This window comes from Catharus ustulatus, chromosome 9 (genome assembly GCF_009819885.2).
Source record: "Catharus ustulatus isolate bCatUst1 chromosome 9, bCatUst1.pri.v2, whole genome shotgun sequence".
NCBI classification, from domain to species: Eukaryota; Metazoa; Chordata; class Aves; order Passeriformes; family Turdidae; genus Catharus; species Catharus ustulatus.
Window position 1 is genome coordinate 18,371,711 of NC_046229.1, and position 16,390 is coordinate 18,388,100.

General features: G+C 37.8%; 1 protein-coding gene across 8 annotated transcripts in view; it reads right to left on the minus strand.

Annotated features, from left to right (window-relative positions):
* Positions 1-1,562: 1,562 nt before the first annotated feature.
* The window catches only part of ARHGAP29 (Rho GTPase activating protein 29), a 51,122-nt gene continuing 36,294 nt past the window's right edge, over positions 1,563-16,390 (minus strand). For 3 of the 8 annotated variants that reach the window (XM_033067880.1, XM_033067879.2, XM_033067882.2), the window contains 18 exons: positions 16,197-16,257; positions 15,575-15,712; positions 15,228-15,292; positions 14,667-14,777; positions 14,478-14,558; positions 13,994-14,182; positions 13,622-13,759; positions 12,157-12,347; positions 10,218-10,384; positions 9,556-9,684; positions 9,284-9,382; positions 7,628-7,791; positions 7,192-7,380; positions 6,919-7,056; positions 5,720-5,952; positions 4,653-4,959; positions 4,381-4,489; positions 1,563-3,424 (listed from right to left, as the gene is read on the minus strand). In XM_033067880.1, coding sequence (XP_032923771.1) covers positions 2,526-3,424; positions 4,381-4,489; positions 4,653-4,959; positions 5,720-5,952; positions 6,919-7,056; positions 7,192-7,380; positions 7,628-7,791; positions 9,284-9,382; positions 9,556-9,684; positions 10,218-10,384; positions 12,157-12,347; positions 13,622-13,759; positions 13,994-14,182; positions 14,478-14,558; positions 14,667-14,777; positions 15,228-15,292; positions 15,575-15,712; positions 16,197-16,257 — 3,408 coding nt within the window. In that variant the 3' untranslated portion in view covers positions 1,563-2,525. The remainder of the gene's footprint in view (positions 3,425-4,380; positions 4,490-4,652; positions 4,960-5,719; positions 5,953-6,918; positions 7,057-7,191; positions 7,381-7,627; positions 7,792-9,283; positions 9,383-9,555; positions 9,685-10,217; positions 10,385-12,156; positions 12,348-13,621; positions 13,760-13,993; positions 14,183-14,477; positions 14,559-14,666; positions 14,778-15,227; positions 15,293-15,574; positions 15,713-16,196; positions 16,258-16,390) is intronic. The other 5 variants (XM_033067876.2, XM_033067875.2, XM_033067877.2 and 2 more) reach the window with 5 other exon arrangements.

Here is a 16,390-nt window from a genome sequence, read left to right on the forward strand (position 1 = left end):
AAGTTTTTTCCACCAGACTCAAGACCCCGCGGCCGCCTCCTCAGCCCCCTGGGGCGGTCGCGGGACCCCGCTCCCTCACGGGGCGGGCGCGCCCTCAGCGTGCGGGCCCGAACAGAACAGGGCCGTGACACCGCCCTGCAAATGCTTACGAAAATGGACAAATTAAGAAGTGACAGAGGGCCGCCGCCTCTCGCAGGCCGCGTTGCCCCCGGGCAGGCTCGGGAAGAACCCCCCGCCCTGCAGCCGCTCCCGCCACCCGGGCGGCAGCGTTGTAACTCTTACACAGGCGCCTAAGGTTCCCATTTCCAAAGTCGTGCCCTTGCTACTTCGCTTGTATCACATAAAAACAGCTGACAGCATTATAAAGCTGGGAGATGTAAATCTTCTTTAGAAATGGATGTTTTCCCTGGAATAACATGGGTTAGTAGAACACCTTCAGCTCCCCCCTCCAGCGGCACCGGGCCCTGCAGTCCCCGCTGCCGGCCCAGCCCGCTGGAACCTGCGGCGCTGGGGAAACACCTTCAACCGAGCGGAAACCTTTCGGACTAGCAGAGCATGGGAGCAGATGTTACGTAAAAGGGAATATGGCAAAGCCAGTAACAATTTATCTGTTTCTTACGGGTCAGTATTCACTGTTGTAATTCTCTATCTCGGGAGGCTGCTCTGGGGAGTCCTAGAGCAATCACACTAGCTGAACAGCTTCATTAAATTAAGAAATTATTAAATCAAGAAGTTCAATTAATTTCCTAAGCCCTTACAATATCCAGTGCTAGACATGCAAAAACACTGAAATATCTATAGAGACAATAAATAAATAATTCACGAATTATTTTGCTATCTAGTGGTCCTAATCAATATTGATCCTTGTATGCTATGAAGTTATGCTACACTGTCTTTCACGATTCATTAACCAGTTGTACAGGGTATATATAGTGCACTCCCCCCTTGCCAAAGCAGAACAAATTCCCATCTACATCAAGAAGCCTTTCCACGTATTTCCTTCTGCAACTCCCAACACCAGTCTGGGCAGACAGCATGTGGTACTTTCAGCTTTTCTGTAATAAGAGACAGCTCCCCAAAGAAATGACCCCGAGCATGGCCAGAACCATCCATGATAGCATGGCCTTTGCCAAGAATGCAAGTCCTGCTTCTGTGGAAATGAGACAAGGAATCAAAGTCCAGCATTGTGAGTTCTGGAAATAAAAATCAGATTATGTCCACCAAACAGAGCATGGGATTTTATGTGTTTTGGGAAGACTGGCAAAAGTAATGGTGTACTAAAGTCCAGTGTATTTCCTGTTGCAAAAACAGAAAAGTGATTCTTTGTCTTTGTCACCTTTTGAGAGTGAATTTGGTGCTTACATCAGTAGAAATTACCATGCTAAAAAAACTACTCTATAGTAAGCAAGAAAGGGTCATGCTAATTATAATCCCATAAAGAAAAGCATGCCACCCTCTAGTCCCAGTAGACAGATGTAGGAGAGTACTACACTATTGCAAAGGCCAAACATCTGTATTTTAATAAGTTAGAAGAAATCCAGATACAGAAGCCATAGAGTCACTGAAATGTTAACACGTTAATATATTTTAAAGCAAATATAACACAGTGTACACATAAAAACCATTTAATACAAAGTGAAAACCATTAGATGCACCTACTAATGCTGATTTTTGGTTATTTTTAGCTGTTTCACAGAAACTTGGAAACAAAGCTCTTCATTTCAGTTACACCAGGTTAAGTGGTAAAACTGATCTTTAGCAAGCAAATCACTGCCTCTTCATTCACCTGGGAAAGACAGCACCACGGCAACTGAGTGTGTCCACAACTGAGTGTCACCCAAGTGAAACAGGCTGTGCACATTTGCCCCACTCACTAAGCTATACAAGAAACCAGATGTGAATTGATTGCTGCTTCTGAATAGTAAAGTTCAGTAAGTGCATCCTTGCTGTACAAAAAAAAAAAAAAAAAATTAAAGTGACAACATAGAGAACTGGCAACAGATAACCATGTCCGCCTGAAATATACACATATGATACATAATTATGGCCATGCTGGCCAGTATGTAAGCCTGTTCAAGAGCAAAGCTTTAATTGCACAGATTAGAAAAATGAACAAATGCTTTTACAGAGCAAAGCATAAGCTTTGGTTTATGCTTAGACAGTGAACATTAAACCTTCCACTTTTATTATAACATCTATTAAGAAAAATAGCTGTTTGTCTATGAATAAGCACTCCATTCCACACAATGAAATGAAGCTCAGTGTCTTATTCAATGAACCCATCAACTGTGTCTAGACTGGGAATGTATTACATCTTTATTGAAAGCTAACTACAAAAAGTTTGACTTTATTTAATTCACAGTTCCCCAGGCCTCCCCCCATTTTTAAAATGCTGCATATATAAAAATAACTCCAATATGGCACAAAAGTGGGATTCTCAAGGGAAGGCAAAGGATAAAGGGGCAAAGGGAAGCCTCCGCTGGCAACATCAACAAATTGCATATAGTCCAAGAGGAATTTGCACCCTATACAAAATGAGCTTCCCTGTGTTCCAGTTCTTGGATCCTTTTTGGTCTCAGTCTATGGTAAGCAGGCTTCAGATCTGTGGGGTGAATATCCTCTGAGCTAGATTTCTGTTCATTTGTGTTTTGTTCAGCATCACCTGATGGAAGTGCAGAGCTCCTAGCCAGTTTCACAGTATTATCCTGGGGGAACACAGAGCTAGCACTGGTTGGTGCACCAGCTTTTACAGAAGAACCATCTCCATTTTCTTTTGATTTGTTAGAGGGTGGTTTATAAAATGTCCCTGGAGGTGGCTGCAATGTTCTTGGTGCCCTAAAGGCAGCAAGAGGATTAACATCAGGACCATTCTCTTCTGCTGCTGTCCTTCCTGACCCAACAACAGAATATGGCTTATTAGGAAGAATGGCATTAGCTGAATTGTTACCAAGGCTGCATGATGATGATAAAGCACCTGCGGTTCCACTCTCAAGTGCTCGGATCTCCTGGGGCACATTAGTCACGATCATTGCTGTCCTTGCTGTGATATCATACTGTTTGTACTGCTTGTCCCAAGTTTTTCGCAGCATCTGGGTGTCGTAACAAGGAAGTCTGCAGGAGGTATCAACAGCAGGGAGTGCCTTCACCTCTGAGACTTCTTCAATAGTAGGGCTTCTGCCCAGTTTCTCTGAACTTACTGCCCCTGCATTTCGTGAATTTCTTTCATTCAAAACACATGGAGGAAGTATTCGGTCTACAGGCAGGCTGACAGGGCGAGACACTGCTTTTGTCCTTGGAGCTCGCAATGGAACTTTGGCAATCTGACGGTTGGGTTTTACAGGAAATGAGTTCTTTTTACAGGGGTCTTCACCTAGAGAAATGAATGGATCACTGTCTTTTTCTGAAGTGGGACTCACAGCATCACCTAGGAACACACAAACAGAGGTTACTGGATCTTTTCACCACGAGAAATCAGCAAGACTTCAATGACCCCTTGCTAGTTAGTATTTTAACGAGGTAAGTTTTTAGGGCTAACTTGTATACATACTAGCAATGCCCTATTCTCACCAAATGTAAGCACTTCACTAGCAGTAAAACACATACTGTACAGCTGTAACCAAACAGAAAACAGACAGAAACATTTCACTTTTTGGCTGGTGCTTTGCCATCCCTGAATATTTTCAGTTTTAGTATGTTTCAGGATGTTGCACAGTTGATGTAGGAGACATAACTGAACTGGTAACATCAAATGAAAATCAGTATAATTATAAGGGAATGTGTATAGTTACTCCTAAATGAAGTATGTGAAATCATACCTACATTAAACCAAACCCCTGTAGTAGCATAGGTAGATAAACAGAAGAAAATTCAGAGTTAGAATTAGGTTAGGAGATCTGGGTTTTTTAAGCAAAAATACTGATAACCAAAACACTCTCATAAATCTGTTATGCAATTACTCTTTCCAAAGCTTTCTGGTTTAGTTCCAGTGAGCGGCAATGAAACACATTTTGAGAGAACAATGGTCAAAATACATAAATTGCTGGGTATTAGTGTACAATGTTGTAGAGGACTTTAGAAATCAATAGTCACAGCATAATTATGGTTTTGTTTTGTTTGCTTTCTTTAACAACAGGGAGAAACCAAACCACTGTTACATTCTCTTACAAAACACTTTGAGTTCTGATTCCATAAATACAGATTTCTTAAAAGCCTTTTGAAAGATTAATTCTCTGTTCCCCTTACAAAAATTAACAGTATACCAAACAGTGATGAACAGGTTTTATCACTTGCTTCTGTCTACATTGCAGAGCTACGTGCACTATAATCTAATGCATTCAAGGCTACTTATTAACCCACAGCCAGAGTTAACTGCATACTAACCAATTACAGAGATATCTGCTTCTTCTTTTGTATTCTTGGAATTCTTCGATTCCAAAAAGAGCGCAGCTGTTTCTGAAACTCTTTCACTTGGAACTATTTGAATACCCTGCTAACAAAAGTCAGAGCAGAAATAAATGAGAACTCAACAGAAAATACACTACTTATAAAAAGAACCCACAAAGTTTTATTAGAAATGTGCTCTGGAATGCTCCAGAATTTAACACAGAAATTAATATGGCACAGGTAACATTGTGGCAGCAAGAGTCACTCACTTCCTTTACAGCAACAAACGATTTCCTCTGCGGCTGTGGCTCCCTCTCATCTGCTGATAAAGCAACTCTGACTGTAACAGCTGTTTCTTCAGAATGAGAAGTGCTCAGAAGTGGTTTCAGTGACACATCAAATATCTTTTCATAGTATGTTATGAGCAGCTCCACTACCCGGGCCTGGTAAGGGTAGTCCACAAGTGATGACAAAGAAACTGTAGCATCGGTTTGACGTGGTCTGATCAGAGTTGGGCCAAATATTATGCCAAGGTTGCTGGCTGACATTTTATTTTCATCACACTGTTCTGTAACTCTGCACAAAGAGGGGGAAAAAAAGCAAACCAAAAGAAACTCCCAAGAGTTAGAGGGTTTTATTACTTCAGAAATACTTTTGATATTAAAATATTATTTCTAAAGAGAAAAAGAGATAATAAAAAACTGAGTGGGTTTGGCAGGCAGGCAGAATCTTCAGTGCAGACCACATTTAACAGTGGCTTGAACTTCCTATGTCCTATTTGTTAAAGTTACTTGCGGCTATTTGGCATTTCTGGGGTTGAGGAGAAGAATGTCTCTCATTCTAAGTAATAACACAGCTATAGCCCAGTATTTATAAATATCCATGTTTATAGGTAATCATCAGTTCAGTACATCATCACACAAACCACCATTTGGAGGACAAGGAAGTGAAATGTGACTGAAGAATGGTTATTAAGAGACATGATACAAGTTTCAATTTTCTGTTAATAACCACCAAATCACTCCCCTATCTTTGTTCCATGACAATTTAAATCATATTTAGTTCCCTGCATATGACACTAATTACTGCTGACCCCAATGCTAGCAGAGAATCAAAAATAATGGAGGTCAATGTTTTTCCTGCTTTATTTCTCTTTCATATTTTTCTCTCACTTGGGAATTCATTACATGGAAAAAACTCCAGCAACAGAACAGTGTCTTCAAGGTATATGTGACTTCTTCCTCAACAGTCATAAGAAAGGTACAAGAGATTCCTAACATGCAGCATGTAGCAGTTAAGTTTTCAACATCACTTTGCATTTAAAATATTTTCTTACCTGTGGAGGTGTCCAATAAGGTACTGAAGAGTGTTATAGTTTGGTCCAGGCAGTTGTTTCAGAAGATCTTTAATTTTAATGATGATCCTATTCAGTTCAATACAGAGTGACTGTCTTGTCTTTGCTTTAGGGCTAGCTTGTTTAGCATCCAACTCCTCATTAGCATTCTGACTTTCTTTTGCAAGTCCAATGAACTCATTGTAAAGTCGAAACAAAATCAAGGGCTCTGGAAGCTGAAGAAATATGAGCATTTCAGAAACATACTCAAACCTGAATTTTAACCATTTCCTTCCTGGTTTTCTTCAACTTTTTCTGGTCTAGCATCTTTTCTTAGATGATGACATTGTTTAATCCTTGTTGATTAGCTCAATCCCCAGTTTTTTCAAACCCAATCCCCAGCTAACAAAAAAACTCCTTCCTACACTTTTTTCCAGAAATCATTTGTTACCTTTTTCCTACAATAGCTCCAGGACTGAGCACTGATCACCATTTATTGAAATAAGAATATTTCAGGAAAAAAAAAGATTTGTTCAAAATCACTAAATGGTGATGATCATAGGATTGGAATGCTCATCTCTGACAGCCAGCCTGAGGAAGACGACTGCTAAGGATTATTCCTTTCAGGGTTAACAAGCTTTCAGAGTGACTCAGTAATTTCACTGGGCAACATCCCAACTTCGTTTTTTCACATACATATTGAAACTGCTTTAGAACATTCAATCATGAAGCTTTAAAGTTCTATTTTAGAAGAAAAAGATAGATAATCCCTCCATAATAATCACAGCCACTATTAGTGTTGAATGAAATTTTTGTTAAAGGTATTAACAGCAATATATCAGCATCGGCTGCATGAAGAGGCAAGAACATGGCAATCTTGTAAACTCCACATAAGACAGTCAAATTCACTAATCAGAAAGGTTTTAGAAATTAGACTCTATGAGTAGACAAAAAAAAAGCTTGTTATGCATATGGTACTGAAAAAAAGCCATAATATCCATGTGGAATACGTATTGTAATCCAGCAGTTTTCCCAGCCCTTGTCACAGGCTCCATGTGTAAATAAAGAAGCCACTGCAGTTACACAAGGCACTTGTTTAATCTGCTGCTGTAGGACTGCTGAAAAGGGGTGGTTATTTTGTACTGTGGTGAGGAAATGTACTACAGCACTTTTGTTTTCCATCTGACCTCTCAATTCCATACCTGGCGGAGATACAGCTTGAGAACATTGCTGATATCATGTGCATAGAGTTCTGAGAGCTCAACCAAATCCTTTCCATTTTCAAAAGCCTGACAAAGCTTTTCAACTCTCGATTTGGCTCCATTCACTCGATAGATACCCTAAAATTAAAAGACCAGCACAACTCTATTTCAGTTTGAATGGAAGTTATAAAACACAGATGATACTGACAGCATTAAAATCTTCATTTTTTTTTTAAGACTGTGTCAAACAAACATGAACAAACTTCAGCATACCTTGACATTCAGTGCTCTGCTTTCAATTTCTGAGGTACACTTTTTGATGATGAAAGGAATGCCATCAGGAACATTTTTAGCAGCTTGGGCAAATTCCACTCCAAATAAGTGAAGCCTTCCATGAAGTTTTTTGTGCCCACATTGAATAGCTAAAGTCTCTAAACATTTTTTATGGCATGCAAGGGAACACTACAGGGGAAGAAACAAAAAAGCATATGGTTTGATACAATCTGACACCATAAGAGATACTTCTGCAGTTTGCTATCCGATATGCGAGCAAAACAAAATATTTGTTAGTATGGTGTGCCTCTGCTTTAAGCTCATGGTGATTATACAAGCCACAAACTCCATTTTTATTTAGAAACATAACTGAAGTTTCCAAAACTCCCAACTTTACACAAATCCCAAGCAGCAATTGAAACTAATTTTCACTTACCTCCTCACATTCAGCTCCATGAAATACCACTAAGCCATCACATTCTCTGCATTTAGATGGAGCTCTCAGCTTCCGTAGTTTGTGTGTCTGTGCTGCCTTGGACATATTAGCATTTCTAAAAGGTCCTGGAGAATTTGCAGTTTCAGATGTGAGATCATTTAAACCTGAAGAGAATTTCCCTGTTATAGTCATTTTAATATCTACTACTGGGTGGTAGTTACTCTGATTTTTCAGAATTGTACTGCACAACACAAGTCTCTAAGTAATGGCAACTATCAAAATAATCAAAAACATTTCAATCACAAAGAGGCAAAAACTGTGTTGCAGTTCACATAACAGAGACAGAGACATTAACGATGGAACAGTCTTGTATAAAAGCAGAACCCAACAATAATTTTTGCCTTTTTAAGTATCCCATTTTCTCCCATATTGTGGCAATGTGAAAATATTAGGACATTTAATTTCAACTCCCTGCACTTCAGGCAACAATTCAAGGAAGTTTAATTTTACACATTTCAAAATCCTGTACTAGAGGATGAAAGATATCTTGTTTTGGCCTGCAGTGTTTCTGAAATACTTAAAAAAGAAATATTTTGCAGCAAGGGAGAACTAACACACACTCATGGCAGAAGCCACATAAAAATAAATAATAAAAAAATCACTGAGTCTGAGTTTTCCATAACATCAAAATATTTTCTAGAGGATTCTAAAACTAAGAAGAATAGCAACTGGTCCTTTTTCTGTCAAAATTTTTTCAGGCAATTTACTTAAAATGCTATCAACAACTCTTTGAACCAAACTCCTTTGTTTTACAGGTAACTTAAAATTAGCACATTCAGTTAATTGCCCAGAAAGCTTCTTAAATGCTCAAGCATTGATTAAACAATAGCACTCCAAGTGAAAGCTTGCATTAATTAGCACATTGCCATGCTTTAAGTCTAGATCTGAATTAATACTGTTTAGCACAGGTTCATTCCTAGAAGGCAAAGTATACATTTAGGAAATAGGGACTAAGTCAAGAATTCCCTAAGGGCTTTACTGTGCCACAAAGATTTCAAAATTAGTTTGTAAGTACTGTAGACATACCATAGAACTATTTCTGATAATCCAGTTATTCAGGTTTCAATGCCTGTGGCAACATTGTCGTTACACAGTCAAAATTCATTTGAAAATTAGAAATGGCCTGGTCAAATCTGGGACAGATACTATTGAACTCATTTATCTTAGCTGAAAGGGTGAAAACCTCAGTTATTACCCTAAACATTTGGTTCTACTTTTTTCCAACTCCCTGTATTTCTGCATTTCACATCCAAGTTTAGAAGTGATCTCACATAACTCAGTGCCATGGAGCTAAATTTAAATGCAAATGTCTGGAGGGAATAGTTAGTAGATCATTTGCTTTAACTCAAGAGGGCAAAGACATTAGAAATATTCTATGGTTGCCCATACAGTAACCTAAATATATAAAGACAATTCTGCATCACTTCATTAACATTACTTGAACATTATTTTTCATCTCTCATCCTCAAGTGGATGCATACTGTGTTAAAAACAATGCTGTTGGCAATCACACCTTGTACCTAAGAAAATTAAAAAGAACAGCCACACACTGTAACAAAAAGCATCTTCTGGGGATTTTGGGTACAGAAACATTACCACAGTCTGAAGGAGATGGTGGCTCTCTTTCATCAAGATCATCTGCAGATGACATAGTCCCAGTGGAAGGTGTTCGGGGAAGTCGTCGTTTAAAATCCCCTAGCAGACAAGAAAAATTTTCAGGAAGCTGTTAAGTATCAGTGCCACACACCTGTTCATTTTTCATTACATGCACTGCTCAATACTTGCTTATTTAACAATAATGTCTTCCCTAATGTGAAACAGTGGAGGAAAAAGGCTTCAGATAAGTATAGCAGTGAGGGTAGCAGTACCTGGGCTGGCAGATGGAGAATCCATGGATCGGGACTCACTGCTTCCCCCTGCACTTTCAGAGTCACTGCACATTCCTCCACTCTGGTTGCCAACTGACCATGATCTGAATGGTGGTGGCCCTCGCACTGCTTTGGAAAAGAAAGTCTGCTAACTCCAAATGTCAAAGACAAAATTTACCTTTTTTTAAAATTGAAAACTAGCTATAAGTATATTGAAAATAGAAAAGTTTGCACAAGTTATGTGAACATGCAATATAATGAAAAAAACACAGGACATATATTCCTATAAAAGCTTCAAATTCATTTCAGAAATTTGAAAACTGTGCTTTTGTAGAAGACCTGCAATCAACGTGGAATTCACAAAACCAATGGATTTTCAATTGCTAGAGCTAACTGAAAGAGTTTAGTCCACTGAGTTTAACAGTACTTGCTGTTTGAATTGTATCTCACCTTTCTCGTCAAAGATCTAGGATCAGGCAGTTTTCCATTTGTGCTTATTATGCTCAAGTACATAATGTTCTAGAGGCTTTGAACTTTATAATACATTTTAACCCTTCAGTGTTACATTTCTAACTCTGACATCAAGATTTTTTTTTTAATTTTTAAAACAAGATTTATGTATTTATTTGGAGACACCTACAAAAGAAATGTAGAAGAACTACCTTGAATATCTGTGTGGCTGGAAGATCTCTTCTCTCTAACCTTTTGTGAACGGTGATAAACTGGGCTTCCCACATCATCTAATGTCTGAGCAGGAAAATCTCCTGAGCACTGAGATAAGTTACCATGGGATGTGTGGACGCTGTTTGTTGATTGCTTATTAAAAACCCTTCAGAAAGAAAAAAGTAATTTGAAGAATAAGACAGAATTTAATGAAAAATAATGCATTTTTTAGTCCCTGGGCACTAAAAATGCTGCATTTAATTACTATTCATGAACATACATTTTACATGTCATTCACATAATTAAATTTAATTCCAAAATTAAAAAATAAAAAAATTAAGTGACCATTTTTTCCAATTAAGTATGTGATTTCCCAGTGCTTTCTCTCCATCCAGAATGAGCTTTTCCACATGTCTTCATGTATTATAAACATTATTTCATAGACTTAGAAAAAACAGCATATCTGTTCATTTGAAGTTAAGAATAATCAGAAGCCATTGTATTCTATGATTATGCTTTCTATTGTATTCTATGATTATGTATTATCTCGATAATGCTTTCCCCTCCAAAAGATTCTCTAACCAGCCATCAGGACCATCCACCTCTAAACACACACTGTGCTTTTTAAATGCACAGAAAATGTGCTGAAGCTGCCAGTGTCAATCCATTTTAAAAATCCACTCTCACTGTAAGAGCAGCATAATGTTAACAGTAATTAAGGTAAAATGCTGAAGCACCCTGGGGACAAAATGGCCTGCTGACCAAGTTTAGCAGTCAGGAAGCTGTTCCTTAATCAGCTCTACCCTATCAAGCTCAAGGGAAACAAAGACTGAAAAACATTCAAATTTGCATTTGTTCAAGGAACAGTCCCTTAAATTAATGCAGACTCAAACAATACAAATGATCAAGTACATGAAGAATCACAAGGCTGTGATAAAGAAAATAAAAAGTGGGGAGAAAGGAGAAAAAACATGCTCCTATAAATGTCAAGCAGTAAATAGCTGGGAGAGCACACAAAGTGTTGGAAATTTCACGCTCATCAGTTTCTCAGGGAGCTACACAGTTAAATCCCCTGAAGTCAAAGTTTATGAGTATAGCCTAAGTCAGTCTTAAAAGGCAGGAAATTTACAGACAAGAATTCAGAATCTCAGCTTTAACTTTGAATTTCCTGCCTTTTGTTGGTAGAAGTCTGACTCAAGCATTGGGTTTTTTGTATTTAGTTTCCTTTTGAAAAACGATGACGAGGCTTTCCTGTAGAACTGTGAAACACACAGATTGAAATGGATATTCTGGTGCTTTAGTGCCAAGAACACTATTTTACAACAAATTAAAGGTGAAAAAGCATTTGGCATGCTGACACAAGGAGCTGCCTTTGTCTTGATGTCTTTACTTCCACATTAGTAGAACATAGTTTAATAATAAAAACTTCTACTTCATACAGGTTGGAAAAAAAAATTAACTTAGAACATGTCCCTACAAATGGACTCCGAGCTGTTTTTAGGAACATAGCAAAAGACAGAAATCGAGAAACACTTCCTGCCAAAAAGTTGCCAAATATAACCAGCATGAAAGAAGCTACTGTATGTAGCAGAAAGGCCTGTAGAAGAGGAAAACTACCTCTTCAGACTTCCTAAAATGATTATCAGTACTGCCAACAGTACTGTATCGCCATACAACACTACCAAGTCTTGCATAATTTCCAATGTTTTAGCAAGTATTATTGCATGAAATGACATTCTGCCTTAGAATTCAGAGGCAAATTTTAATGCCAACATTATATATCATCTACTATCTAAAAGATGAGACAAAGATTAGTAGAGCATGGTAGAACACCAGGATTCCTTTAGTTCCTCCAAAAATACTGCTTTATTGTTAAACACATGTGCCTAAGTGTTGCATTCTCAACCAAGCAGTTGCCACCTGCACTTTGACACTTACCCATCAACCTGGGAACTCTGGGTTTCAAAACAACCTGATTCAACAGGAATACCATCCTTTGGCAAATTTTTCACAAACTCTGAATACTGCTGACCAGGGTCATAGAGTTTGGCACTCTCACAGAGGGACTGGCAGTTAACTGGCAGAGATACAACCTGAGCATGCTGCAGCTGGAACAAGTTAACTGTTGCCTGTTGGGAGAAAAAGATTTTCATTATTTGTAGATCATTTACTAAATATTTCACTTTGCTCAACCCAAATTAATATTCTCACAGAAGATTATTTGAACAATAAGACTACAAAACTTCTAGAAGATAGGAAAATGTTAATTTTTGCAGTTGATTTTCAGGAGACTTGCACAAGCTTCATCTGTAATAGAGACATGAGTATTTCTCTCCTCTCTGGGTTATTGAACCCTCCCACTAACAAAGGCAATTCCAATTGCCTCTCACTTTGGTTTGATCAAGATAAACAAGCAAGGGTTTTTGCTATCAAAAAGGCTTTTTTCATGTTCTGGAGTGAATATATGTCATCACTACAATGAAGCAGTTGGAATTCCAAACCCAGGTGAGCTTCATATTGTCTTGAGACATGAAATGGACAAAACTCTGTCCCAGCAGACAGATTAACTGCACACTTTCTTCATTAATTACCGAACACTTCTAAAAGATTTTATCACATGCCAGAGACCAGAAAAGGGGGCCACTGCATAAATGCTCCATCAGCTTTTGGGTTGCAGAGTAGCAATTTAAATACACTTGAACTGACAAGTCTGTCTATACTTTCTACTGTTCTTACAGGTTGGTTTTAGGGTTTCCTTGTGTTTGATGTTTTATTTTCCCTCTCTGCCCCAGCATTACATTTTCATTGTCTCACCTAAGCGAACAAAAAGCCCCAAACAAAAACCCCCATACATCTCTTGGCATAGTGAGTTCTCACATTCTTCAAGCCTTTTTTAAAACTGTGCATGTTGTATGCAGTTTTGACCATCACTTCTCCATAACACCAATAAACTAGTACATTCTACTAGTCACAATGGATCCTGCAGTAACTGAGACTGCCATCAAGGCTGAAGTGTGTTGATATCCATTCTGGGCTTGATCCAAATGTCTCTGCTAATGCACTAATCAAACCAAAGAAAGCTGTACTCTTAAGCCACAGAGGAAAACTACTGCCATCAAAATTTTGAAAATATATTTTATAAGGATTGTGTAGTTAGGGTTCTTACAAGGCAACAGCTCATGAAACACCCAGGAATATTCAAGACCCACCTCCTTCCCCCCCTTTTTTTTTAAATTCCTATCAGAAAGAGAACACAAATAGATTAAAAGTTTTCTTCTTTTTCTGTTGGTTTGACATCTGTCCTTTGAAAACTTTCTATTTAAAATGGAGTTTGTGGGGCCTTCTCTTAGTTTTAACAATATATAAATATCAGCACAAAAAATATTTTAAAAGCCATGCTTACAGCTTTAAGAGTAAGATCACACTGGTAAATAAGCTCCCGAAGCTGTGTTAAAACATCACTTTTAAAGCTTTCCAAATAATTCCTTTTTTCTTCAACCTCTGCCATGCTTGCTTTATAGTGTTCATTGGCTTCTTCAGCCTAAAGAAAACACAAGTATAAAGAGTTGATGGACTACAGGCCTTGATACTAGAAGCAAGAAAAAACTCCACTCAGTATGCTTGTATTTGAGATTCCCTTCTAAGATAAAATCCCAAAGGAGCATAGCATGATTAAAATAAAAAATGTGAACTTAACTCAAATAGCCTCCTTGGGAAAGCGCGAATAAAGCCAGTACAGACTTAACTTTAAAAACAAGGAACAAAACCTCTTTACCTTTTGAAGGGCTTCTTCTTCCAGTCTTCGTTTTTTTTCCAGTTGCTTGCTGAAATCTTTCACAAAGCTTCCACTTGAGCTAAGATGTTCTTCCTCAGCACGAGCAGTACAGGATTTTGCCTTTTCATACTCATCTTGACGTTGTGTATACAGCAACTTGGCTTTTCTGAGAGCAGCTTCCAGCTCTTGCTGCAGAATGCAGCAAAAAAAAAAAAGCAGAAGAATAAACAACATTAATTTTTCAGTTATTTAATGCGATGTTTAAAGAGACTTATGCACAGGTCTGTATGCTGCAGTACCAAGTACACAGTCAATGAAAGATAACCTCTTACAAATGCCAGATTGCCATGAAATGGACAGTTACATCTGCTTTCACTAAGCCCTAGAGACTGTGTGAAAGTAAGTGCATAACAGGCTAGGTTTGAAAGTTTCATAATTTTGAAGAATTCTAGACTGAACTGTTAGATATGAAAGAATTACCAACCATCTTTTTCTGTTCTCGCTGCCAAAGTTCCTTGATGTCTTTCCTTTGTCTATCCAACTCATTTTTCCTTCCCAGAAGAGGCTAGATAGGAAATATTAATGGAGTACATTAAAGGCACATAGGCTGGGAGTTGTTCTTTTAAATATTCTATGAAATTATATAAACTTTTGTCTTTTTCTTTAAGCATACCTGCACAAATTTGTTAGACTGGAGAGCAGCAGCTGTTTGTTGCCAAAGTTGACTGTTCTCAATATCATTTTGAAAAGCATTGATGAATATTGACTGGAATGGCATGTAATCCTAAAATTACACAAAACACATTGATGCTCTAGGTAAGACAAATGACATTTTGAATGTCTATATAATTGAACTAATTTTCAATTAAGTTTAGTAAATTATTTACTAAAATAGGTATGAATGTCCAATATGAATGTAGAAAATTACTAATTTCTCATCTGTGATTCAATTTACTTGGAAAAGAAGTCACAAGTCCAAATCACAAAGCATACAAGATATTAGTCAGAAAAAAGAAAATTGTGGATCTGCATATTCAACAAAAATAATATTAAATATACCAATTTCTGTAACAGATAGGAAGATGAAAAACTAAGATCTTTTAACCACTGCTTTATTGTATAAATCAATTGTGTATCAGCTTAAAAATCCATTCTTAAACATTAGTGTTTTACTCCTGGCCAAGTCATTCAATAAAATTTTAAGATTAAGATAAAGCCCCTAAAGTATACTCACCTGGTGTCCAACAACAGCTTTAGCAGTTTCTGCCATTTTTGCTAAGTTTTTAGCACACTCCACTTCTGTTAAAAAAATTTCACAGTTACTGTTTACATTATAACACAACAGTTATAACACATGCTAAATGCTTTTTACAGTCTTCCTTTACCAAACAGACTACAGAGGGGACCACCTTCACTTTGTTACAGGCCTTTAATTATAGGAAATGCACGATAGCTGTTCACTTCAGCAGAACAGCTACTAATTTAGAAATCACATTATTGACAGTCTGCAGCACAGAGGCCTGACAACAGATTTAATTTCATCATGACAAAGCTGATTAAATGCCAGAAAGAGCCACTCACCCAAGCTAAGCTTTTTTTCTACCCAAGCGACTACATCCTTGATATATTTTGACCATGCTTTAGCATAGGACAGAGCCGACTCAATTCCACTGTCATTTCTTAGGAGCATGCTATCAACCTCCTCTGCTCGAAGATGTCCTGCAAATAAAGCATCCAACACAAAGAAGTGGTTTTTAGACATGACCACACACTGAGAGCAAAGCCAGTATTAGCCAACTGTGAATGCTTAAGCAGCTCTGATCTTGAGTTGGTCTTTAATGCTAGTTGACTCTAAACAGGACTGACAGAGGTTTTAGAAGAAATTAAAGGGTCATAGTATTTTATCTGGAGTAGTCATATGGTCAGCATAACTTTCTTCAAGAAAGTGACCCAACAAAACACCAATCCTATGATAACACACAGAAGGGGCTTCAGCCCTTAGTTCTTCCCCACTGTCCCCCCCACCAAAAAAACCATCTCGGTTGGTTTTGAAATCTTTGCAATAACCTTTCTTTTTCACATGAAGTTGTAAATACAGCACAGGTGTAAAAAAGTGATCTAGCAACTTACTTGGAACATTTTTAGAAGAAAAAACCCCACAGATTACAAAATTGTGTTTAACAATGTTAAATGAATGACCTACCTTGAATATCATCCCTTTCATGCAGTGAACCCCCAGACTCCACAGAAAGATTCTCAAAAGACTGGTATACAAGAAATAAAGCATTAAGTTAGCAAAGAAAACTTCTCATTGGAACTGAAAGCTAACAATATAAATAGCGTTATCTGCCTCTTTATTTTTTTGCAAATAAAAAATATCTGTATCACTCCCTCTCA